Source organism: Gracilinanus agilis, chromosome 6, assembly GCF_016433145.1.
Source record: "Gracilinanus agilis isolate LMUSP501 chromosome 6, AgileGrace, whole genome shotgun sequence".
Taxonomy (NCBI): Eukaryota; Metazoa; Chordata; class Mammalia; order Didelphimorphia; family Didelphidae; genus Gracilinanus; species Gracilinanus agilis.
Genome location: NC_058135.1, coordinates 203408969 through 203435474, shown reverse-complemented (window position 1 = coordinate 203435474; position 26506 = coordinate 203408969). Strand labels below are relative to the sequence as shown.

The window sequence follows — 26506 nt, the reverse complement described above, 5'->3', positions numbered from 1 at the left end:
GATAGATGATTTCACTGAGGCAAACAGGGTTAAGTGGCTTGCCCAGGACCGCATAGCTAATAAGTGTCTGAGGCCAGATTTTCTTGAAGTGATAATATTGACTGATTTGGCTTCTTTCCTATAGCCACATACATTCTTTGGTGGAAATATTAATGGGTCTAGCACTAGGGAAAATGAGAACTACATCCCCATTTTCTCCTCTTCCTGCTCTTTCTTCATATTTTTTCCTCTTTTGTAGTTCCTACTGTACCCCTCCTCTCTTTCAGTTGCCCAGTATATTCTCTTTCCTGACTCATTTCTCAAAATCTGCTTTCACAAAAATGTCAGATATCGTTCATTTATATCTTCACATAAATTTAAGCCAACGTATTATTACCTTTCTCAAGAGTGTTTGAATTTTGTCCTAACCTCCACCCCCTCAAAAAAACCCAAACCTCTTTTATTGTACAATTAAAAGCTCTTTACTTTTCCCAACAACATCCTTCTTGAGTATCCTGTAGGTAGCCAGTAAATGAGACCCAAAGTGAACAGGAGAAGCATCAAAGACACAAAGAAGGAAACATATGATCAAAATAGGAGATGGATTCTTTTGCTTGAGGACCTTTCCTCATTCTCTTCATTATATATAGAAAGTTGTCCTTAAAAGTCTTCATCTGCTGAATTCCACACTTCTTTAAAGTCATATCCAATATAACATCGTCCATGCAGCTTACCTTGACTCTTGGGTTTGTGACACCCTTTCTCCCTGGACTTCCCATAGCACTTTACTTTGGAAGTTTTAAACAGAAAGATAAAGAATCATAGGATCATAAGGTCATGGACATAGTCTATTGGACCATGGACATTAGTCCAACACTTTCATTTTACAGACACAGAAATTGAGGCTCAGAGAGGATAAATGATTCAGGCAAGGTCACATAAATGAATCATAATCCTTACTTGAATATGAATTACTATTCATTATCATCATAAGGTTAGTGTCTTATTCCCTTATCAATCATAAGCTTCATAAGGCCAGAAACCACATCCTCTCTAAACTTTTTATCGCCTCTAGTATACAGCATTTGTAGTGTTTTAATAAACGTTTCTTGATCAGTCCATTGATTGATAAACCATGGAATATGCTTCAGATCTGTAGTACTCAGACAAAGGCTAGCTAGCTGAATTCAGTAACATAACTGTGTTGTCAACCCTAGTCCTCTGCCTCCAAATCTGGCATTCTTTGCTCTTTTCAACACAGAGTCAAAATAACCTTGATGTTATCACATCAACCAATCAACTATCCACTTACATACTACTTAATAAGCACCTATCCTCATAATTCAATTGGGCTAGTGCCACAGTGGGGTGGTGGTATATAGAAGTGTGCCCGGGCCTTAGCCCTTAAGAAGCTCACAATCTCATAAGCTCTTGGCATTTACTGTTTAGAGGAGTACTCACTAAATGTGCCAGAGTTTAGAGGAGGGTGAGAACTTGGTGGGTTGTGATCTCATTGAGGCTTCCCTAGAGGAGGATATTGTTTGATCTGTGCCCCAGAAAGATGGGCAAAACATATGGCACTACTCCTCTGGGCTTACCTGGACCCAATATGGGATGGAATATGTTTGTGTTGAAAAACTATGGAGTTCAGATTTACACCTCTTATTCCACAAAAGACTTAAGCCACTCCCCTCCTTTTTGCCTGCAACATTGCTCCTGACTTCAATGCCCATATGTTTTGCCAAGCAAGATATTCTAGGCAGACCACTTCAAAGAAGAAAAAAAAATCTACCTTCATTTGCAGCTAGTTTTATTCATAGGACTTCAAGCCAATGAGAGCTTATATTAACACTCATCAGTAACACAGGCCAAAAGAAAAAAGAGAACATCTCTCTTCCTCACACACATTGGTTTCCAAATGTCTCAGAGATTTTAGAACAATTATGAAACTGTCCTGAGGAATTACTAGTAACCTTCAATTTTCTTGTCATTAAGGTCAATCTGTCCTTAACAAAGTAGAGGGGACAGGACACTTGGTCTCCAAAAGGTTTGCCATCTCTAGGCTAGGTAATTTGAATTAAGGGTCTTACCCATGTCACATAGCTAGGAAGTATCTGGTTTCACATTTAAACCCAAGTACTTCCAATTCCAGGTTTACCTTTGTTAAAATCATTATCTTGGAAAAGTTGGATGCCATCTTGACTGACAGGGATGGCAGTTGAGAGATTTGGAATGTTCCCAGGTGCCTTGAGCCAGGGGCAAACGTTGGTTTGCCTCACACTATAAATATCCCCTAGGAATTACAGTTAGGAGGTCTCAGAACTCAGAGCAGAGACTGGAGCAAACATCTGGGAGCAAGAACTGGGCAGAAGGGGGTGAAGGGTGGTAGAAGAAGAAGGGTAGGCCAGATCTAAATCTGTATCCTGTGCTTAACTGTGAGAGAGCTAGTGATCTACCAATACTATTGGTAGTAGAGCTGAGAGAATACACTGATCATCAATCCACATCTACATCAATAGCCTTCCCTGTTCTCTGACTTGGCTGTGGTCAGGTCAGGTCAGGGATAGTGAGAGCATGAAGACCTCAAGCCTCTACCAGCCTAGCAGTCTCCAGTCCTGATCAACAATTAGCTTAGTAGCCAAACTATAGCAATAGGTTCCCAATCCCCAAACCTTTACCTTGTTATCCTTTCCCATCAATAGATAATGCCACAGTGATTCAACAACAAGAACCTTCCTGAGTGGTTATTCGATCACATCCCTTGGGAAGGGAGAACTAATACGCAGTTAGATACCAATTGTTTCCAAAGTCAATCAATAGCCTATTAACAATTAATCCAACTTCAGGTTGGGCCTAGAGGAGTTAACCATCTACCTAACCTCTCAAGAGGTCCCCACCTGGGCAACTGTTAGAAAGAAGTCACTAACAGGTTTAACCAGCCAAACTGGTCAGGGAGAAGAGGGATAGATTACAGCAGCAGCTATTGTGAAAGGAGTGGATGTTCCTCCTTCACTGACAACAGCTGGCTTAGGCCTTGGGCCTCTGATCCATCCTTCATCCATACTGTCCCCAAGATCTACATAACAGCCATCCTATAATATCTAGAAGGAAGATCTATAGGGATATAGTAGTAATAGTAAAAGGATACACACAAAGATATCCCGCTTTAGTTCTTTTTAACACATTTCTATTCATTGAGCCACCTAACTTCCCTACCACAAGACTTGTTCTTGACTTGGATTGGAACCCAGGTTTATTGATTTTAAGTCCAGTGCATTTTTCTTCTATATCTTGGTTCTGATACTTTAATTGCATGACTTTGGACAAGTCACCTTATGTCCCTGAGAATCAACTTACTCATCTATAAAATGGGGCTAAATAATTCTATTACTATTTATTTTGCAGTGTTTTTGTGTGGAAAGTACTCTCTAAACATCAAAATGCCTTATTAGTGAATTCCTGTTATTATACCACTTAAGGTAGTTCAAACCTAATTGATTTTCTCATTGAGAAAAGTGAACTCTTAATAAACTCTCCAATTTTACTTAGTATCTAAGTATGCAGTAAATAAGAAATAGACACCTAAATTCCAATATCATGGTGATATTGGAAAACTGGGTGTTAATCTTTTTAAACAATTGAGCTCTATACAAAAAGCTTTTTTTTCCTTCAAAAAGTTTTCTTTCTTTTTTTTTGCAGAAAGGATTGTCTAAAAATATGGGAAACTTTTAAAAGTGCATTTGTTTCCAAGAACCCATGCAACAGCACAGAGCAAGATTATCAGCCACTGATGGAGTTGGCTGCTCATCCTATACTTTGTAATAAGGTAAGTCACTGGGCTTCTCAGGCACATATTTCTACCCCAACTCACTCTGGTCTGATCTACTTTTGATATTATTAACTGTTATTTCAGAATAAATATTAATACTCAGCAACTATAGGAAACAGATGGCACTGATACAGGTAGAAGACTTCCAAAGACCAATAATAGAAAGGCTAAAGTTCTGTGCTCAAATGCTTGCTTACCTTTCATAAGATTGGGTACTTTGTGCTAAATGAGGACTGGGATGGGATACATTGGGCCTCTATAGCAACAGAGACTTGCGTGACATTATCTTACAAGGCATGTAACAATGCCCATTTGTGGGAGACATTTTCTGCCACCAGGGAAATAAATAAGAGTTGTAGTGTAGAGAAAGTCACATTGTTTTGTTGTACCAGTTCAATGAGAAATTAGAAAAATAGAAAATAGTGTCATGATCTGGGAGCAGATATAGTCATCTATGTATATCTATGGCAGTAAGCTTGAAGTAAGGAAGATTTAAGTTCAAATTTGACTTCGGACACTGACTAGCCATGTGACTCTGGGCAAGTTACTTAAGTTGGCCTCAGTTTCCTTATCTGTAAAATGAGCTGGAGAAGGAAATGGCAAACCACTCCAGTATCTTTACCAAGAAAACCCCAAATGGGGTCACAAAGAATCAGATGTGACTAAAATGACTGAACCAGAACCACAAATGTGTATCTCATCACTCCATCAAAGGTTTAACATCTCAAGAGGATGGACAATGTCTTATCTGATAATAACAACTCAACATTTTATAATACTTTAAGGCTTTCAAAGTTCCCCTGAGATAAGCAGGAGAAACAATGTCATCTTTGTCTTATAGCTGAAGAAACTGAGGCTAATGGTTTTCAAGCTAGTTTTAGAGTCAATATTTGAACCTATTTCCCAAGTCTGGGGCAATTTTGTTTCACCATGCTGACACCCCAGGGAAGGACAAAGCATTAATAAGTCTTGGGGTGCATATAAAATGTTTCATTGTAACTTCCCTAATATCTAGCATGCTTGTTGTTGTGTCTGACAATTTGTGACCTCATTCAGAGTTTTTTTTTTTTTTTTTTGGCAAAAATACAAAAGTGTTGCTATTTCCTTCTTCAGGCCATTTAAAGATGAGAAAATGGAAGTAAACAGGGTTAAGTGACTTGGCCATGGTTACAGTGTCAAAGGCCACATTTGAACTCAGGTCTTCCTGACCCCAGGTCTAGCATTCTATCCACTTAGCCACCTAGCCACCCACTCTGAAGCACTATTCTGTTCATTCGTCCCTGGACACATTGTAGTTGTCAGTATGTTTCCTAAGATATCCAGGTCTGAACCTAATAACGTAGATGGGATCTAACCTATACTCAGTAATCTGGAAGGGATCTGACTGGTGGAAAAGACAAGATATGTAGGGGAGGACCAATTATGGCTTCTTTCTTAGACTCTCCTTTGGAGCAAAACCAATGAGCTGGCTCATCAGTACACTAAAGTCCAAGGTAGTTTACTCACTCTGGAGGACACATTGCTGGGCTACATGGCTGATGGAGTCACATGGTGTGGGAATCCATCAAGTCCAGGTGAGAATTTTTAACATTTTAATTAATATTTTAAAAATAGAATTAATTAATAAAAATAATATTTATTTTGAAAATGCTTTTAATATTCTTTTTCAATAATTTTATTTTGGAACATGTTGAGGCATGGTTGGGAGTGGAAGGAGGTAGAGATTGGATAAACAGCAATAAAGTTTTGGACTTGAAGTGAGGAAGAAATCCCACTTCAGACACTTATTAGGTGTATGACCTGGGTAAATTATTTAATCTCTCTCTGACTCAGTTTTCTTGTCTATAAAATAAGTGGTTATCTAAGAACCCTTCTAGCTCTGATGATTGTATCCTTTTTTAAAATAAATTCAAATATTAGTCTTTGATATGTCTTCATGCTGTAACTTCAGTTTTTAGTTTGTTAAATGAAAGCTTGAAAACAAATAATCTTCAGTGCTGGAGACTAGGAATCAGGACTTGCTCATCTAACAAAGGATGGGAAAATGCAAACGTCAAAGCAGGAGCTAGGTAAATTTTTCTTTTCTTTTTTTTTTTATAGTTTAAGACTGACATCATAACTGACCCTAATTACAGAAAATTTTAGATCTTTCCATAGTTTAATTATCTTGATGCCTCCTTCATTTTGCCAGATATCATAGCTAATGTCATTCTTAATAAAACTTTGCAAATTAGAAAATATCTAAGGTTGTTTGAGATGATATATAGCAACCTTAAGTCTAGTTAACAAAATTGAGGATTGGAAAATTTCTTATGATAAATTTTGATAGCTGATTAAAAAGTTCATTGAATCATGATTATCTGGCAAAATTATTGGTTTTTTCAAATGCTATGGAAATAAATGAAATATTTTGATTGAATAGTGAATTTTTTATTTCACTATTTGAGAAATCAATTGCTTTTTATTTTAAAAGATATAATCATCTTACAATTTTCTAAGTGATTTAAAAATAATTTCAACTTTATTTTCAAGGACATTTATTTCCATTTTCTAGTTTGACTTAAGTACCAGCATGAAAATTATTACAACATGTGAAAGGAAAGTGCTATATCTACGTTGGCAGGCCACATCCCCAAATTTCTTCATTTAAGTTTTATAAACCACCTTCTAGGAGATTTTGACATCCTTGGAGCTAGCAAGTACCTCAGACATTATCTTGTCCATTTTCTTCATTTGAGGTAGAGTACCTAGCCCAAGGTCACACAGCTAACAAAAGGCAGAGCTGGGATTCACACAGAAATATTCTGACCCCAAATCTGTTCCCCCCTACACATTCATTGTTTCTGCCTAATGTGAAGATGTGATTAAAAGAAGGCAATAATAGTTCACACTTCTATAGATTTCCAAGGTTTGTAAAGCATATAACCCTGTCTACTTTAAAGATGAGGAAACCAAGACACAAAATGGTTAAATACTTAGATCCAGTTATATGGTTAATAAAGGCTGGCATGGAAATTTTGACACTTCATCTACTAACTATTCCATGCAGATATATATCAGGGAAGGAGATTTGATGGCTGAATGATGTCAACATTAGGTTGATAACAACAATAGCTGGATAATGTCAATATTAGGTTAGCTGGAGTAGCCTTGATGATATTCTACAGGGATTAAGGAACAGTGTCTCATACCATATTCAGAGATTAGGCTTAAAATGTAAACTCCTGGGAGAGGTAACAATTTGAATTCATTTTTTAAAAATTCATTTCTAATTGAGGCATAGATAACTAATACCAGAATTTTCCTGAGAGCAAGATCTGGTAGAATGAGAGGAGGAAAAACATCTGGCACCTGGGAACCTAAAAATAGGGATGGCATAGACTGGAGAGCAAAAAGTATAGAAAAGAGATTCTAGAGGTGATGGAAACAAAGTTGACCTACCTAGAGGTTATGTCCTAGGCTAACAATGGCAGGAGAGTACTAAAAGCCAGGCTTTGTTGTTTTGATTCTTTTAGGAGGTCATATTGGTGAATGATAGCTATCACATGGCTAGTCCTTCACAAAGGTATTTCCCAGAATGATGACTCAAATATTATCAATATGTTCCTATCTAGATCTTGGGTAATAAACCAAACCCTTGGCCAGGATTCCAGGGAGCACTTTGTTGGATTGGACCAAGGTCTGTCCATTTTCAATATTCTCTTCACATCCACTTCTCAGGAATGTGGTTTGAAGATTTCTCTGTCATTACTTCATTTGGCAGCATCATGAAACATATTTTACAACCTCTCCTTTCATCTTAATTATTCTGCACAAAACATCTTTTTCAGAAATGAACTATCAATCTTGCCCACAATGGAATGAATGTGCCAACAATTCCAACTTGATGTATTGGAAAATGGCATCCAAAATTGTAAGTACTTTGAATCCTAGCTTCAGAAGGTAATGGAAAGAGTATTGGATTTAAGAGTCAGAAAGTTTGGGGTTTACTCCTAGCTCAGAGTTTAATAAATTGAGTAGTTTTGGGCAGATCACTTATGAACCTCAGATTCCCCATACATAAAATGGGGCTAATCATATTTGCAAAATCTTTCTTGCAAGGTTACTTGCAAGGTCAACAAACTGGAAAGCATTATATAACTGTGACTGTGAAGACCATAGATTTAGAGTGAGTTCAACTCCTTCATTTTGAAGGTCAATTGAAATGAGACTCAGAGAGGTTAAGTGATTTGCTCAAGGTCATAGAAGTAGACTGTCAGAGCTTAGATTTGGATCTTGATCCTCTGGCTTCAAATTCAGCATGCTATACACTGATAACTGTTTTCTTCTTCAAATGACCACTTGCCAATGACGTCTCAGTTATTTCAGTGCCTTGAAAGTCATTTGCTCACACCTGGTAAATTTGAATGGCAGCTAAATGTCACCTAACTTCTGTTAGTTACACCCCCAACTCCTGTAACCATTTTTATTCCAATCTTCCTAGTCCAAAGATCATTCTCCTTGGAAGAGAAAAGCAAAGCAAAAGAGGAGTTGAGTATCTGTCTCACCATTGCTGTCCATTACAATCATCTCATCTACCCTTTACTGTGATCATATTCTTTAATCTTTCTCTCACCCACCACACATCTAAAACCAATAAAATGGGCAAATAATTCTTCCCTTCTGCCCCCCAAATCTCTCAAATCATATTTTCCTTTCTTTAATATTTATTTCCAGCCCCAGCTTATTCTGGAATTTTGAGTTCCTGGTGCTATTCTTAAAGGAATTACACTATGCTACTCTTTCACATTAATCTTCAGTTTCTAGCCTTTGCTTCCATCTGCTTAATATGCCTTTTTTACCAAATGAATTCTAATATTGTTTTATGAAATTTTAAAGAGTATCTCTTAGGTAATTATATTTTCATATTCCGAGTATCAATGAATTTTGGCAATATTAACATTTTTAGTATATTAATATGTGCCAGCCATGAGCACTAAATGTTTCCTCAGACATTTTAATTTTTTTTTATCATTAAGGAGTACTTTGTAAATGAATCTATATGAGTCTTTTGTGACCTTTCATAGGTCAAACTCTAGATACCTTATGCATTTTTGGTTATTTAGATGAAATTTTTCTCTATGATTGCTTCTTGAATTTTATTATCTAGAAATGCAGTTGATTTTTTAAGTTTATTTTTAGTTTGCAACCTTGCTGAAGCTAATGTCTTAATTAGCATACTTGTCAATTCCTAGGATATTCCAAGTATGCCATCATATCATTAGCAAAAATAGACACTTTTATTTCTCCTTTATCTAGATTTTAATCTATCTAGATCAGTGATGGGCAAACTACTAGGGCCATGTGGCCAGATGCAGGGAAGGGGGGGGGCCCTGAAATGTTTTATCCAGCCAACTGGACATTCTTCCTAATCTGATGAATACAATGAGTAGGATACAATACAATGAAATTTTGAAAGAGTTGTCTTAGAAACAGACTGACAAATGAACATTTTCTTTCCTTTGGCCCCCTCTTTAAAAAGTTTGCCTATTACTGATCTAGATAGATTTTTAAAATGCTATTAACAAAAAGATCCCTCTTTGATTATAATTTGCTAGGTTTCTAGTATAAATAAGCATGTACTTTGTCAAAGGATTTTTCTGCATCTATTGAGATAATCATGTGGCTATGGATGTTTTGGGTTTTAATGTGATTAATTGGGTTGACTATTTTCATAATGTTGAACCAGTTTTGTATGCCTGGCATAAATTTAACTGTCATAATAAATTATTTCTTGGATAAATTACTATAATCTGTTTAATAGGATTTGGATTAAAATTTTAAAATCAGCATTCATTAATGATACCAACTTAGAGCTTTCCTTCTATTTTATCTTTCTCTGGTTTTGAAATTAGTACTATATATATTTTTTGTCTCATGGAAAGATTCTGGTAGGTGCCTAATTTCCAAATTTTTGATAATAATTTATGTAATATGGATGCTAATTGTTCTTTAAAAGTTTGATAGAATTCTACTGTGAATCCATAGTATAAGGAACTTTTTTTCTTTGAGAGTTCCTTTATAGCTAGTTCTATTTCCTTTTCTGAGATCAGGCTATTTAAGATTTCTATCTGGTCTTTTGGCAGTTTGTGTATTTTATATATTTTTAAAGCACTTCTCTATTTCTTTTGTGTTCTAGGCTTTGTTAGAATATAACTTTGCATAATAGGTTCTGATTATTCTTTTTATTTCTTCTGATTTTACCTTACTTATTGGCTATTTTATTGATTTTTCTGCCCTCTTTTTAAAAACAGATTAGCTGAAGTTTATTGATTTTATTAGTTTTTTCAAAGAGATAGTTTTAAATTTTATTTATTTCTATGGGGTTTTTTGTTTTAATTTATTTATTTCTCCTCTAATTTTTAATACCTCTTGCATTTCTTTTAGGGGGCTTTTGGCTTTCAGTTTTTAAAAATGCATATTTAGGGGGCCTAGAGATGAGAGGTTCTGAGTTCAAATTTGACCTCAGACATTTCCTACGTGTTTGACCCTGGGCAAATCACTTAGGGGTAATCCTCATTGTCTAGTACTTACCCTTCTGCTTTGGAACTAATATGCAGTACTGATTCTGTGACAATGAAAGGTAAGGGTTTTAAAAATAAAATGCATATTCAGTTAATGAGTCTTTTTTTTCTAGTTTATCAGTGTATGTTTTTAGGGAATGTGATTTTTCCCCTGAGGACTGCTTCACTTGCAGAGTGTTTAAAAATGAGATGATCAACACGTTCTTTGTAGGGTCACATCAATTTCTTTGTTAGCTCCCCTTTCTCTTGTCTTCTGAACATCACTTTTAAGAGCTTTCCATCATTCTTGTGCCAATTTCCCTAATAGACTATTAGGCCTTTGTATCCTACCTATTCCTTCTCTTTGACACTATTCTCTCTATATCTAGGGGGCATGTGAGACTGTGCCCAGATTTCCTCTTCTCTCCAGCACAAACTCTGTGACATAGTAGTCATATGCCCTCTAGTTTCGCTTCATTTTTTCTAAAGGAAGTAGTTTCTACTTGTTGGTTAGAAACAGATCCAGAATAACAGCTCCTATGGCAGCCTCTACCTTTTTAAAGATGAAATTAAGTAAAAAAATCAAGTTTCAAATATATTGGTAGCTGGGAGTGTGGTGATACATGTCTGTAATCCCAGCTCTTGAGGAGGATGAGGCTGGTGGGTCTCTTGAACTCAAGAGTTTTGAGCATCAGTGGGTTAAACCAATCAGCTGTTGGTACTTAGCTTAGTATTATTGCGGTGAGACTCCAAAAGGCAAATCAATAGTAGGATCAGTCCATTAGAAGCCCCTGCACTTCGAGCCTGGTAGAGATAGGGAGACTTTATCTTTAAAAGATAAAAACATGGGCAACTGGATGGCTCAGTGGATTGAGAGCCAGGCCCAGAGACAGGAGATCTTGGGTTCAAATTTGACTTTAGACACTTCCTAGCTGTGTGACTCTGGGCAAGTCACTTGGCCCCTATTACCTAGCCCTTACCGCTCTTCTGCCTTAGAAGCAATACACAGTATTGATTCTAAGATGGAAGGTAAGGGTTTAAAAATATAATAAATAAATAAATAAAAACAAAAAGCAGTAGGGATATCTGACCAAGTCTAGAGTCCTTGCCTTTTCTGGAGACAGGACAAAATCATCTGCTTTTTGTTGGCACTTTGCACATTCTTGCAGTTCCCTAACCCAGTCAAGAATAAACAGAAGCTAATCCATAAACTGTAATCCAATTATCTCTTTACATCTCTCCAAAGGTGTTTCACCTTTTCCCCAATATCCAGATGTCTCCCTGTTCTTTCCTGGCCACTATACTCTTTAACATTAAAAAAAAATTCTTTCATTACAAACATTGTGAATGGCTACCCTTGTTTCTAAATTTAAGTTGAGTTGGTAGGCAATAGTCTACCTGTCATTAATTGTCTTAAGTAAGTCATAAGAGTCTGTTTTCTGCACTCTATCTTAAGAGGATGTATACCTGGTTTAGAGCCTCAAACATTTATTAGTTGTGTGTCCGTAGACAAGTCACTTAACTCTTTCTGCCTCAGTTCCTCATCTGTATAGTTGGCTAGAGAAGGAAATAGCAACCACTCCAGTAACTCTGCCAAGGAAAACCCAAATAGGGTCACAAACATGTCTGAAAAACAACGGAACAACAAGAAAGGGAGAAGTACAAAAATCCATCTTTCTATAATCAGACCCTTATTCAATCATGAACCTCCTCGTGAAATAGAAGCCGCACTATAGAAAGAGCACTAGACTCGCATTGGAATTTTCTTCCAACACTTACTGACTCTAAAACAATGGGTATGTTAGTCAATTTTATACCTCGGTTTTCTCATTCATTATATCTTCATATCTAACTCACAATATTGTAAGAATTAAATGAGATAATGGATGTACAAATATCCGATAATGACAACAACAAGAGCAACAACCAATTTAATTCAAGCACCATATGCTGGGAAAAGTTCTCCTTCTTTAAAGCCCTTCTCTGATGTGTTATCATGGGGGTAATGGTGATGGTGGATTCTCAAAAGCTATGTCAGCAGAACATGAACTCTGGCAAGTCCTGGCAAGCTGGGAAGGTTCGGAGGACAGGCTCAGGGGTGGACAGTATATCTGTCATCCAAGAATCAACTTATTTCTGCTCAGGCAGGCCCATCTGGGGGTTGGCCTCAGGGGGTTGACATTTTTGGCCACAGTCATCCTCAAAAATTATTTTAATAAGTCAACATTCCTAAGTTTTGTGATTTGCTTTGGTTGAGGAAATGGGCACAATAATGAAATCAAATGTCCTTGAAGAAATATAAAGAGCATGATGCTGGGTGATAGAATGGAGATGGAAAAGATTTACCTTCAATAAGCTTGTATTTTAATGGCTAGATTTCACACTTAGGAATGAATACAAAATAGGACATGATATATATGTGAGAATTAATAGTTGTTAGAGGAAATTGATGTTTGTTGGGAAAAGGTGATTTAAAACTGAAGAGTATCCTGGCTTTCTGGAAAAGGTGACATTTGTGGATAAAAGGTGACACCTATGGATATAAGCCATATCCTTTTTTTTTTTTCACGGATATTGACTCATGTCCTGGCATGATATTAGAGAATAAAGAGTACCAGGGCAGTTAAGATAACACAGTGGATAGAACTCCAGGTCTGGAGTTGGGAGGTCATGGGTTCAAATCTGGCCTTAGACACTTCCTAGCTATGTTCATCCTATGTAAGTCACTTAACTTACATTGCCTAACTCTTGCCACTTTTCAGTCTTAGAACTAAAGACAGAAGTAAGATAGAAGATAAAAGTTTTTTTGTGTGTGTGTCAGATATTGGAGTAAGAAGACCAGTTAATTGACATTAAAAGATCCTATTTAATTGGTGAAGTTACTAAAATATTTTAATCAGATCAGATTTCAACACCTTTTGTACCTAGTGAATGGAATCCACGAGTTGTCACATCTTATCCAAATTTAGAACCCGTGAATAATCCGCCATTAAAGGGGCTCTGTCATCGTAATTGGGCTGGTACTTGATCTACAGATACAGTTTCTCCTGAGGCCCACACTCAAGAGCTTTTCTAATTTGTTAAATACTGTCAGAATTTTTATTCTGCTGGTATGGCCCTGGACAACCTAGAATCATCTCTATGCCACAATGAAATACTGGAGTGTTGTTCAACCTGTAGTGTTGAGCATGTTAATATGAATTTAAGATGTCTTGGGCTCTCCTGAACATCTGGAAATTTCCTTTATCATTTTGCAATTCCTAGACACATCCAGGGTAGTAGGACCCAAGTGAGAAAAGGTAATGAAGTTAAAAGAAAAGGTGTCTTAGGATTTAGAGTTGGAAGAGACCTTAGAAATCTTCTAGTACAACATCCTCATTTTAGTCACATGTATGTTGAGGTCAAGAGACAGACTTTTACTTGCTCAACGTCATAAATTGATAAATATAAGATCTGACATTCCAGCTCTGGTCTCCTGACTCCAAATTCAGTTTTCTTTCTACTACTTCCCATTCTCTCTTTCTCAGTTTTCAACCTTTCAAAGACTAGATTCTTTTCTAATTTCTGTTCCCTGTGTTTCCCCTCATCCGTATATCATCTGTTTTATTTCTCTCTAATTATAGCACAGAATATGGACGTAGCTCAGAGAGAAAGACAATAAAATGTAGAAATTGTAGACTAAAGTCAGACCTTTCATTTTGTGCATTCAGATTAATATTCTCACTCACTTTGAAAAATCACCTAAATCTTGTTGTTCAGTTGTGTCTGACTCTTTGTGACCCCATTTTGTATTTTCTTGGCAATGATACTGGAATGGCTTGCCAATTCCTTCTCTGGATCATTTTATAAATGAGAAAATCAGGGCAAAGAGGGTTAAGTGATTTGCCCAGAGTCACACAGGCAGTAAGTATCTCAGGTCAGATCTTCCTGACCCCACAGCAAGTGCTCTATCCATTGCACTACCTACATGTTGCAAAATAAATCTTAGCAGATCTTTATCAAGTCATTAAATAGCTATGTTATCTGCTTTGATCCTCATAAATTTCCAGAGAGAAAGAGAGAGAGAGAGAGAGAGAGAGAGAGAGAGAGAGAGAGAGAGAGAGAGAGAGAGAACACATTATTATCCCAATTTTACAGATGAGGAAACTGAAGTTCAGAGTTGATGTCAAGTGCAAAGTCAGACAGCTGATAAATGAAAGTTAGGGCTATTAAAAATTCTTTTTTTGCTATAACACTTCCTTCTTATTACTATTGTTTTATGGCTTTAAAAATAGGGTCATCCCACAAAAGTAATCCAGAACTTGTTGGACAGCTTACAAATTTATTTGAATTTATGATCTCTTTCTATCACAGGTATCTAGTATAGAAAATTAGAATTGGGAGATTTATACAGACATAGAATGTAAGGAAGGTAGAGCATCCTAGAGACAGCTTACCCTTCTACCCCAAATCTTCTCAAATATCAAATTTTGGAGAACCAGGAAATGTGTATCCTATGTCTTCTGACCATGTCTAACATTTTTTCTCTTCATCTCTTTCTTCCTCTCTCTTGCCTTCTATTTCTCTTTCCTTCTCTATTTTTCTCTTTGCATGTTTCTTTCTCTCCCCCTTCTTCTCTTTTTTATATCATACTCTGTTACCTTTAAATTTTCCTTTCCAAACTTCATGAAAATTCAGAAAGTATTTAAATAACTCTGGCTGGGAATTTTGCTCTACAACCAAATTAGAATGGAAAAGTACATTGGCTCATAGGTTCATACATGCATTTGCTAAAATAATCACTATTTTTCCCTTGTGGAGTTTAGGCCATAATAAATGTTACATCTTCCCAATGACTTCTGTATGGATGGGAAAACAGAAATAAATTCAGCTGTTATCATTCAGATAAACAATACTGGGTTGGCTCTGACATGCTTGTGTGTGAGCTCTGGAGTACTGGACATGGATACCTGTCAACAACCTGACCACAATGACAATACAAAGACAGGAGGACTGTAGAAGCCACAGCCATGTCCCATCTCCTATATATTCAACTCATTTGTTCTCTGCAGGTACCTCACTGACTCACCAAGAGTCTTGAATCAAAGAGTGGATCATCTTTTATGGGGACTAGAGTGTCACCAAATACTCTCTCACTGCCCTTAACATCCAGATACAGGCTGGTGTCCACATATCCTCCATCCATCCCCTTTCCATACGGTGGCTCCTTTCCTATTCTCTGGCATCTTTAAATACCCTAGGGAAGTGCTGGCACAATTAGCTGTACCCCAAAAGAGCACTTACCATCTTCTAGTCTTACATCAACCTGCCTTACAGCCAATAAGAGGTCTTCTTAATATTTAAAGCATCCAACTACATCTCTATAATCATCTGGCTGATCTAAACATTGTCACACCAATGAATGGTGGGTATATTTTCAGTTTGCAGAAGCAGCCTGTGGTGTGGTCTATGTGATGCTCAACGGGTCAATCGGCCAACCCTTCAGAAATAGCAGGTACTTGTTGTGGTGTGTTTGGTAAGATTGTGTATGTGTGTCTGTCTGTATGTATGCATGTCTGAGCTTTATCTTCTAGGTAGTTAAATTTCAGTCTTGGGAGATTTATGATTATTTTTTGTTTATTTGTTTCCTGGAAGCTCTGGGTCAAAAAAAGTTTAAATTCCTATACCCTATTCCCAGACTAAATTTTCTGAAGTGTTATTTCACTATATTAAATTTAATTCACCAGTCAACAAGAACCTTCTAGACACCAGGCACTGTGCTAGGTGTTGGGGATACAACTACAATGATGGGAATAATCTCTACTGGCAAGGAGCTGATCTTCTAATAGAGGAGACAACAAATGCATATAAAAATAAACACAGCCTAAAAAAAATACAAACAAGTAAAAAGCAGAGTTTGAGAAGAAGGACACTAGTAATTGAGCTGGGGAATGACTTGGTTAGATATGTTCTATCTATCAAGCAAGGGTTTGACCCCGCTTCCCCCCATCCCCAATGGAATTTTACTTTCACGACCTGAAAATTATACAGAATATACTTGTTATTAATTATAAAATAGTACAAGACTGCTTGCTAAGAGTCTGGAAATTCCTTCTATTCTGGTTTTCTGTATCTTACCCAAACTCTGTTTGACTATCAAAGCTCTTGATAATCTGAGCTCAATATACCTATCCAACTAAAATTCTCATTTCTCCCAGAATGTACCTTTCACTCTAATCAGACTGGGCTGCTCACTTCTCAACACTGCCTTTGCCCTCATTCCTATGCCAATCTCACTCCCACCTCCACTCTCCATAAGCTAATTCTGTCCAACTTTTAAGCCTTTTCATCTGAGTTCCCCTGCAAAGTTTTCCTGAGAGGCTGCGCAGTGTCCTAGAAAGAATATTAGTTTGCTAGTCAGATCATCTAGGTGTTTGAATTCCATTTCTACATTTAAACTAAGTATGCGACCTAGAATAAGTGATTTTCCCTCTCTGGGTCTTAAATTCATTATCTGAAAAAGAATGGCATAGTATTTTTGCCAGCTTACATAACAAGTTTTGGATAAGGATCAGAGAGGGTTTTTTTTTGCATTGTATTTTTTTTAACCAATTACATGTAATAAATTTCCACACAAGTTTTCCCCAAATCATATGATCAAACTTATCTCCTTCCCTCCCTTCCTTCCCTTCCCTGACCCAGTGCTGGCAGGTGATACATGCATGGTCATGCAAACATATTTCCATATTGGTAATTTTTTTTAATTTTATTTTTTAGAAAAATTTTCCATGGTTACACGATTCACGTTCTTATTTTCCCCTTCACCCTCTCCCATAGCCAACACACATTTCCATTGGTTTTAACATGTGTCATTGATCAAGACCTATTTCCATATTATTGATAGTTGCATTGGTGTGTTATATTAGTCATTTTTGTAACTTAATAATCTTATAAAACCAAAACCCCAAACTATAAACCCAAATAAATAACTGAAAAATCGTATGTTTTCTTCTGCATTCTGACCCCAACAGTTCTTTCTCTGGAGGTGGATAGTTTTCTTTTGTCATAAGTCCCTCAGAATTGCCCTGGATCATTGTATTGATGATAATAGCCAAGTTTGATCAACATTCCACATTATTGCTGTTACTGTGTTCAATGTTTTCCTGGTTCTACTTATTTCATTCTGTGTCACTTCACATAGGTCTTTCCAGCCCTTTCTGAATTCATCTTGTTCACCATTCCTTACAACAAAATAGTATTCCATCACCATCATATACCACAGATTGGTCAGTCATTCCCCAAATGATGGACATCTCTTTAATTTCCAATTCTTTACCACTATGAAAAGAGCTGCTTTAAATATTTTTATACAAATAGGTCCTTTACCCTCCCCCCCTTTTAAAAAAATCTCTCAGGAATACAGACCTAGTAGTGGTTTAACTAGATCAAAAGGTACACATTCTTTTTTAGCTCTTTGGGCATAATTCCAAATTGTCCTCCAGAATGGTTGGATCAGTTCACAACTCCACCATCAATTCATTAAGGTTCAAATTTTGTCACAACCCTTCCAATATTTATGATTTTCCTTTACTGTCATATTGGCCAATCTGATAGGTGTGAGGTGGTACCTCAGAGTTGTTTTAATTTGCATTTCTTTAATTGAGAGTGATTTGGAACAATTTTTCATATTGATAACTTTGATTTCTTCATCTGAAAATTTCTTATTCATATTCTTTGACTATTTGTCAATTGGGAAATGACCTGGATTCTCATAAATTTAATTTAGTTCTTTATATATTTGAGGAATGAGACCTATAGCAGAGAAACTTGTTATAAAAAATTTCCCCAGTTTGTTGTCTTCTGTCTAATCTTGATTGCATTGGTTTTGTTTTATAAAAATTTTAAAATTTAACATAATCAAAATTATTCATTTACATTTTATAATATTCTCTATCTCTTGTTTGGTCACAAATTCTTCCTTTCTCCAAAGATCTGACAAACTATTCTATGTTCCCCTAATTTATTTATATCACCCTTTATGTCTAAATCATATACCTAATTTATGTAGGTATGATTATGTCAAAATCATATACCTATTTGGCATAGGATGAGAAATATTGATCTAAACCTAATTTTTTCCTTATTATTTTCCAATTTTCCCAGCAGTTGTCAAATACTGAGTTCTTATCTCAAAAGCTGGGATCTTTGGGTTTACTGAATACTAGATTGCTGAGATCACTTACCCCTAATCTATTCCATTGATCAACCCTTCTATCTCTTAGCCAGTACCAGACTTGTTTTGATGATTACTGCTTTATAGTACAGTTTGAGATCTGGTACCAGTAGGCCACCTTCCTTCACATTTTTTCCCATTAGTTCTTTTGATCTTTTGTTCTTCCAGATGAATTTTGTTGTTTTTTTCTAGTTTTACAGACAGTTGTTAAGGGAAAAAAAACTAAATTATAAGGTGCTTACAAAGAGATGAGCCATTATAATTATCAGAATACTCTAGTCTGCTCTGGTCTCTTTGTTCCCTCAACTCCAATGAATAATTAAGACAACCGAACACTTCAGGACTCTAAAAAGTGGAGGTAAGGCATATAAGTCAACAAACATTTATTGAGCAACTACTATGTCAGAGGCACTGTGCTAAGCAGAAAACATGAGCTATGAGGAAACTGAGGTCTAGAGCAGAGAAGTGACTTGCTAAAGTGATGCAAGTAGTGAACAGAAGGACTAAATCTTAACTCCTAGGTTCTTTCACTCCAAATCCAGGGCTCATTCTACTTAAAGATCTGAAGATTATAAATTTTTGTGTTGGTACTGCCAAGCTCATCTAATCCATGAATGTCATATTCACCATCATGGCAAAACTCAGATGCTGCCAAACTAGATTAAAATATAATGGGGACAATAGTATTCCATCACCAGAATATACCACAATTTGTTCAGCTATTCCCCAATTGAAGGGCATCCCCTCCTTTTCCAGTTTTTTGCCACCACAAAAAGCACAGCTATAAATATTTTCATATAAGTCTGTTTATCTATGATCTCTTTGGGGTACAAACCCAACAACGGTATGGCTGGATCAAAGAGCAGGCATTCTTTTATAGCCCTTTGAGCATAGTTCCAAATTGCCAGCCAGAATGGTTGGATCAGTTCACAACTCCACCAGCAATGCATTAATGTCCCAATTTTGCCACATCCCCTCCAACATTTATTACTTTCCTTTGCTGTCATTTTAGCCAATCTGCTAGGTGTGAGGTGATACCTCAGAGTTGTTTTGATTTGCATTTCTCTAATTATTAGAGTTTAATGTCCCTGCTCTGGTTTCATTTCTCTTATTTTACTGATGAGAAAACCAAGACCCAGAGAATATAAGTAACTTGTCAAAGATCACAGGTTGAAAGTGGTCACAAAGCTTGGCCCTTTCAAGCTGTAGGCCCTTTCTACATACTCTATTGCATTCTTGTTCTTAATTATTCTCTAATTATTGCATGTATGTGTTTTGTTCACATCACGTAAGTACCATGAAAGGAAGGGTCATTTCTTATCCTTTTCTAGCACAGTACAATCTCTTCTAGTATTTTGTCTGGGCACTATACTCCCTCTTTCCCCTCACCAGCATCTAGTTGGAGGCTTAAGATCAATAAATATTTTTTTAAATTGATCGATCAGTCAAATACCTCTCCCAACACACAGTCAATCCTCAAAGGAAAAAAAAGGCTTTTCCTTTATTTCATTCCCTTTAAGGGTCTTGGGTAAAAAATAGCTAATATTCCCAAGCAAGAAGAATGAAGTTGCTAACATATGATACAATTCTTGTAAGACAGTCTTATTGGACACAGTATTGACTCCAAGACGGAAGGTGAGGGGTTTAAAAACAACAACAACAACAACAAAGGACAGTCTTATTTGGGGTGAGAACCAGGATCTGTCTATGACTAATATATGAATCACTTTAAAAAAAAATGCCCCAAGAAGGATCCTGGGAATGGGCTACAAGGCTAGAAATAAAGTATATGTGTGTATATATATGTATATCTGTATGCACATAAGCATATTCATATATATGTTTTTATATTCTTCCATGCCACAGGAATATCTGGATCAATAAAAGGAAATCCTATCAAAAATGGGACTAACCCCAAATTGAGACAATTTATAATGAGAGCTATTCATGCCATGACTCCCATTTGTGTTCTGGGAAGCCATTTGCTGATGTCGATAGAGATCAGTCCTTATACGTAGCTTGACAAGTCCATTATTGACTTAAGACAGAGGACAACGGTGGTGGAGAGAAAGGTCATATGGATGACTAAATGCTGCATTCCAGAATAGAAACTGTGCCTTTCCCTCAACTACTGTGCTCTAAATGGTTGTTTATTGTTCCTGGTGCTAAGTGGGTAATAATTTCTAACAGCCAGGTAAAGCTCCAGTGCCTTGGAATTCTATTGAAAACGGTGTTGTGTTCTGTGTCCTCTCTGTCTCAGCATTTTTGGAAGCGTGGAGGTTCACCATCTGAATCCAAAGAAAGTTCATTTGGTGAAGATTTGGGTGATGCACAACATCGGGGGACAGTCAAGGTAATCTTAGTGTTAAATAACAATAGTGATGCATCAGTAACATGTTGGGGTTGTCAGTATGTATTAAAAAGGTAGGGGAGCTCTTATGATAAAAACTGGGGCTTTTTAACCCTTACTCTGCCTGCTAAGCCTGCTTTCCTACTTTTTAAAGTTTATTTCCTATTACAGAGGGCAGCTTTGTTAGCTCATGGATAGGGAGCCAGACCTGGAGTCAGGAGGACCTGGGTTCCAATCTGACCTTAGACAATTCCTGGTTATGTGACTTTGGGCAAGTCACTCAACTCCATTTGTCTAGCCCTTGCCTCTCTTCTGAGAATTGCTACTAAGCCAGAAACATAAATAAAATTTTAAAAAGATCAATTAAAAAAAAGTAATGGAAAAATAGTGTGCTTCGATCTGCATTCCAAATCCAACAGATCTTTTTTGGAGGTTGGTAGCATTCCTTGTCACACGTCGGGAGGTAAGGGTATTTTTTAAAAAAGAATCTATTAAAGAGCAGCAACTCCCAGGGAAACTGAGGTTGCTTAGAAAACAGTAGCCTGGGAAGATCTGGATCTTCAGGGTTTGTTTTCTTCATTTTTTTTCCTTTCCAGTGACTCATGCTCAGATTCTTCTATCAAGGAGCTGAAATCCATTATAGAAGGCAGGAACATTACATTCTCCTGTGAGGATGACCAAAGGTAATTGCTTTCTCTCTGAATAGAAAGAAATTGCATCCTAACTTTCTGAGAAATACTCTCTGTTCTTCTCGCTGACCCTGAACTATCTGTCTTTGAACCTTATACACGCCAAAGAGTACAGAAATAGTTTCTCGTACACTCAAGGCATAAAGTTCTTGGTGTAATGGAGAAACCACTTGAGTCAGAAGACATGAGTTGGGTTCTCACTTCTACCACTTGCTGCAGTCACATCATTTAGAGCTGGAAGGACCTCTGAGGTCATAGTCCTATTATCTCATTTTACAGGCAAAGAATCTAAGGCTCAGGTTAAATGACTTACCCAAGATCTTATGAGCGATGAAGGCAGAATTTATGCCTTTATCCTTTGACTCTGAGATGGATTTCTCATTTGAAAAAAGGGGAATTAATATTTTTACTGCCAACTTCAGAAGAAATTTGTGAAAAGTATTTGGAATGCCTCAGTTATAGTTCTCACTTTTGCTTCTCGAATGGCAATTTTTATCTCTGCAATTCCTTGCCCCCTCACCTATGCCTCCAGACTTTGCTGGCTTCCTTCAAGATTCATCTCAAATCTACCTCCTAAATTCTCTTCCTCTCTCTCTTCTTCTCTGTCTCTTCCATCCCTCTCCCCATCACCTCCCTCTGATGTCTTTCATCTAAGACTAATTTCCACTGACATTGAATATATACTTTGTTTCCCATGTGGTCTCTCCACTGAGGATGTGAGCTCCTAGGATGCAGGGACTGCATTTTTTGTGTTTCTTCCTATCCCCAGGGCTTAGCACAGAGCCCTGGCACATAGTAAATGCTCACTACATCAGTAAGTGTTGGTTGACAGTTTAAGCTCAGCCCCTGCTCCCCTTTATTCTCCATGTTGCCCATCTCATCATGAAGAGGCCATTGGCTTTGTTTTAAGCATACTTCTCCACAAGCCTCTTTCACTCACCTCGTGGATAGATAGGAATGAAGAATTTGAATCTGGATGTTGGCTAGAGGCAAATATTATTTGAAGGCTTTTAAGAAATGACGTCCCAGAGAGGCTTTGAAATCAGGGATTTTTTACTTTTGTTTTTGTTGTCATTTCAGACATGTTTGATTCTTCACGACCCTGTTTGGGTTTTTTGGGCAAAGATACTGGAGTGGTTTGCCATTTCCTTCTCCACCTCATTTTACAGAAGAGGAAACTGAGGCAAATAGGGTTGGGGGCCTTGCCTAGGATCACACAGCTAATAAGTGTCTGATTTCAAATTTGAACTCAGGTCTTTATGACTTCAGGTCCAGGCCTCTATCCACTGTGCCACCTAGCTGTCTTGATTTTTGACTGTCATGGAAAAACTATCTCATTCTTTTCTTTTTTTTCCCATCAGAAAAGAGCTTAGAAAAGACCAAAATTTTAATGTCATTTTATCAGAAGAAACTAAGGCTAGACCCTTAAAGATTAGGACTCTGAACTGATTTTCTTTATATCTCCTAAAGCAGTGATGGACAAACTTTTTAAAGAGGGGGCCAAAGGAAAGGAAATGCTCATCTGTCAGTCTGTCTCTAAGGCAACTCTTTTGAAGTTTTATTGTATTGTATCCTACCCATTGTATTCGTCAGATTAGGAATAATGTCGAGTGACCAGATAGAACATTTCAGGGGGTTGTATCTGGCCCGCAGGCCATAGTTTGCCCATCACTGTCCTAAAGCATTTAACACATTGCTTTGCATGTGATAGATACTTAATAGATAGAGAATGAATGAATGAATAAGACAATTTAAAATGGCTTCAGTGAAATTTCTCCAAGTTTTCTCTCCACCTTAAAATTTTTTCACTGATTTTCACAATTTGGATCAAGCTATTTTTGAATAGAATGTTCTTTTGGTGACTCTATATTTATGACAAAGTGACACTTGGCCCTAAGATAAAGAATTATCTTAACAAGAAGTTTGTTGCATTAAAAAAAACTTATTTGGGTCCCTTGATCTTTTTTAGAAACACATCCAAGGGGGCAGCTGGGTGACTCAGTAGATTGAGAGCCAGGCCCAGAGATGGGAGGTATAGGGTTCAAATTTGACCTCAGACACTTCTCAGCTATGTGACCCTGGACAAGTCACTTAACTTAATACCCATTTCCTGGCCCTTATCACTCTTCTGCCTTAGAACCAATACACAGTATTGATTCTAAGATGGAAGGTAAAGGTTTTAAAATAAACAACCAAGAGAATAAAGAAGGACTTGGAAAGTATTGTCAAGAATGCATATCTCCTTGACTTTGTGACATAGTAAATTGTTCAATAGCTTTCATAAGATCCCCGGAATTCCAGAGATGTACAATCCAATGCATAAAGCTGTTCCCAGGGACTCGGAGGGTAGGAGTACACAGACATAGGCATTCTGGGAAAGCAGTCAGGTTATCATACTTCCCAACTGCAATACTCTGCTTCAAGCATCTCTTGCATTTTCTCCTTTGAACATATACAGTTGTAGACAAGAAAACCCCAACAAAAATGGATCACGAAGAGTAGGACATGATTGAAACAACTGAACAACAAAAAACATAATATAAAAATTAGTTTAGGGACACTATTCCAGAGGTTCTGGATTCTTCTCTCTTTTATAAGCTACTTACAGAGGGAAAGAAACTGGTGCCCTAGTTAGGTCTGCTGGCAGCAAACCCTACCTTTTTGATCCCAAGACATAACTAGTCTTCCCCAGTCATGATGGCTACCAAGACCATTATGTTCACAGAAAATTAGATGTGATTAGCTCAGTATATGCCACATAGAAGAAGTCTAAACTTAAGTTCATTTTCTCCCCTTAGCTTAAGATGAGGAGCAGTAAACCTGTCTGGAATGGAATGATTTTTTCTGAGATTTATTTATGTGCAAGGATGTCTATGTTTAGCCACAATCAGACAAATATTCCCATATTGGGAGAATGATTCTTGTTTTGATTGTGACGGGGCGTTCGATTGCAGAACCCAACTTGGTTACTAGAGGGCTGTCAGCTACCACTGTTGGACATTTTTGTCTCAGAGAAGAGTCTGGTTGGGAGCCAACATCGTACTTCTTTTCTGTTTGAGATACACTAGGGAAGGGTACAGATTCTGGGCACAGCTTCCCACCACACCCCTTTCTCCTTTGGAAGTGGCCATCGTTCCCAAGCAACCCTACCCTCTACACCCTGAATTATGGGCCTGACCATCAGAGTTAGTACCAGGGATAGACAAGGCCAGAAGCTGCCTACAGTGCTATTCAAAGAGAGGTCTAAAGGAAACTTTTAAATATTATTCTTTATAAATGCATATTTTTCATTAGAAATTTTTTCTTTCCACAGTATGTAGGAATTTATTTAGTGGTAAGTCAAAACAGATGTCACAGCTAACGGTCAAAACCTTTAGTGGGTAGAAACTCACAGAGAATATAATTTTTAAACTATGCCTATAACCCTCAAAAGCCTTACTAGACATCTGCTGAACTTTGATCTCAATGTCTCTTTAAATAAATAAAAAGTAGCTACTCTCCCTCAAAAGGCTGGGAACATTAGGTTTACTGTTGTTCCAGTTTATTCTGCATTTTCCTCAGGCAGTAGAGCTATTTGAGTAGGGTATCATAGAAAAAGGACTGATGCTCGAGTTTGGAGATCCAGGTTCAATGATGCTTATAATAATATCTGTGTGATCTTGGCTCATTCACTTAGCCCTGCCTGAGCCTCAGTTTCCTCACCTATAAAGAAGGGATTAGGCTGGATAACTCCTAAGATTGTTTCTAGCTCTAAATACACAATTCTAAAAGGACAAATCCTCCCTGTAATACTTTCCCCTTTGTAGGGGGCAAACTCTTTTTAGTATATGTCTATGGGTTGACACTTAACTATCAATAAAGCTTCAATTAGTCTACATTTTAAAATCGTTCAACAAAGAGGAAATTGGATTTTTCAGTCAACAAACATTGTACATCTACTCTATACAAAGCACAAGGGAAAACACACCGAAGAATAAGATGCAGCCTTTGTCCCTTCTGGCGCCAATATCCTAGTGAGGAAGTTAACTTTCATTTATATATTTATGTAGGGCTTACTACATCATATCAGGCATGGTACTAAGTATTTTGCTATCATTATCTCATTTGATCCACGCAAATTCTGGGAGGTACGTTCTTTTGTCATCCCCATTTTCATATTTGTGCCCAACCTGTGGTAGAGGCTTCCAAGATCCAGCCACACCTTACATTGACTTCAACATAGTGATGCCATTTTGGTCCTCTTCGAATACAAAGGACAATAACCAACCATCTCCGTTTTACAGATCAAGAAACTGAGGCAAACAGAGGCTAACTGACTTTTCCAGCGTCCACCAGCTACTAAGTGTCTGAGGCTGGATTTGAACTCAGGAGACTCAGGTCTTCTTGATTCTAGGTCTCTTCACAGCAACACCTAGCTGCCCCCAGTTTGTGAGGAATACACTAGTCATTCTCTCAATCTAGGGTTGTTGCAGATGGTGGATAAAAGCAAGAAGTAGAGTTTATGAAATGGCTTCTAGGATTGACTTCTGGTACTGCTGTTGCAAAACTGATTTCTTCAGAAAGAAGGAGTTGAGTCAGAGGAAGTGGGAGTCAAGTGTTCCTTGATGGCCTCCCTGTGTGTTATCTATGCCCCTAAGGAAATCTCTTGGGCCAGTCATGCTGAGAACCACTATAAATCTCTAGCCCTTGAAAACTCAGAAGGGTTTGTTAGTGAAGAGTCCATGTTTACCAGTCAGCAACAGATAAGTCCTTTTTTTTATGAATAGTTTTTGAGTTACCTCCAAGGCATTTCTCTTTTACGAATTGCCAGTCCCTTATAGTCAGAGGCGAGAGAAGCCCAACAACAGACCATTTTAGGCAGTTGTAGGGGCCAATGTGAAAACATTGAGGGAGATGAATAAAGGT

The 26506-nt window shown here is 37.3% G+C and overlaps 1 protein-coding gene across 1 annotated transcript in view; it reads left to right on the top strand.

Annotated features, from left to right (window-relative positions):
* The window catches only part of CD38 (CD38 molecule), an 82122-nt gene that overhangs the window by 51794 nt on the left and 3822 nt on the right, over positions 1-26506 (top strand). Inside the window, exons 2-7 of the mRNA XM_044682156.1 lie at positions 3679-3805; positions 5247-5382; positions 7639-7721; positions 15771-15844; positions 20823-20915; positions 21509-21595. Of these exons, the coding sequence (XP_044538091.1) occupies positions 3679-3805; positions 5247-5382; positions 7639-7721; positions 15771-15844; positions 20823-20915; positions 21509-21595 (600 nt within the window). The remainder of the gene's footprint in view (positions 1-3678; positions 3806-5246; positions 5383-7638; positions 7722-15770; positions 15845-20822; positions 20916-21508; positions 21596-26506) is intronic.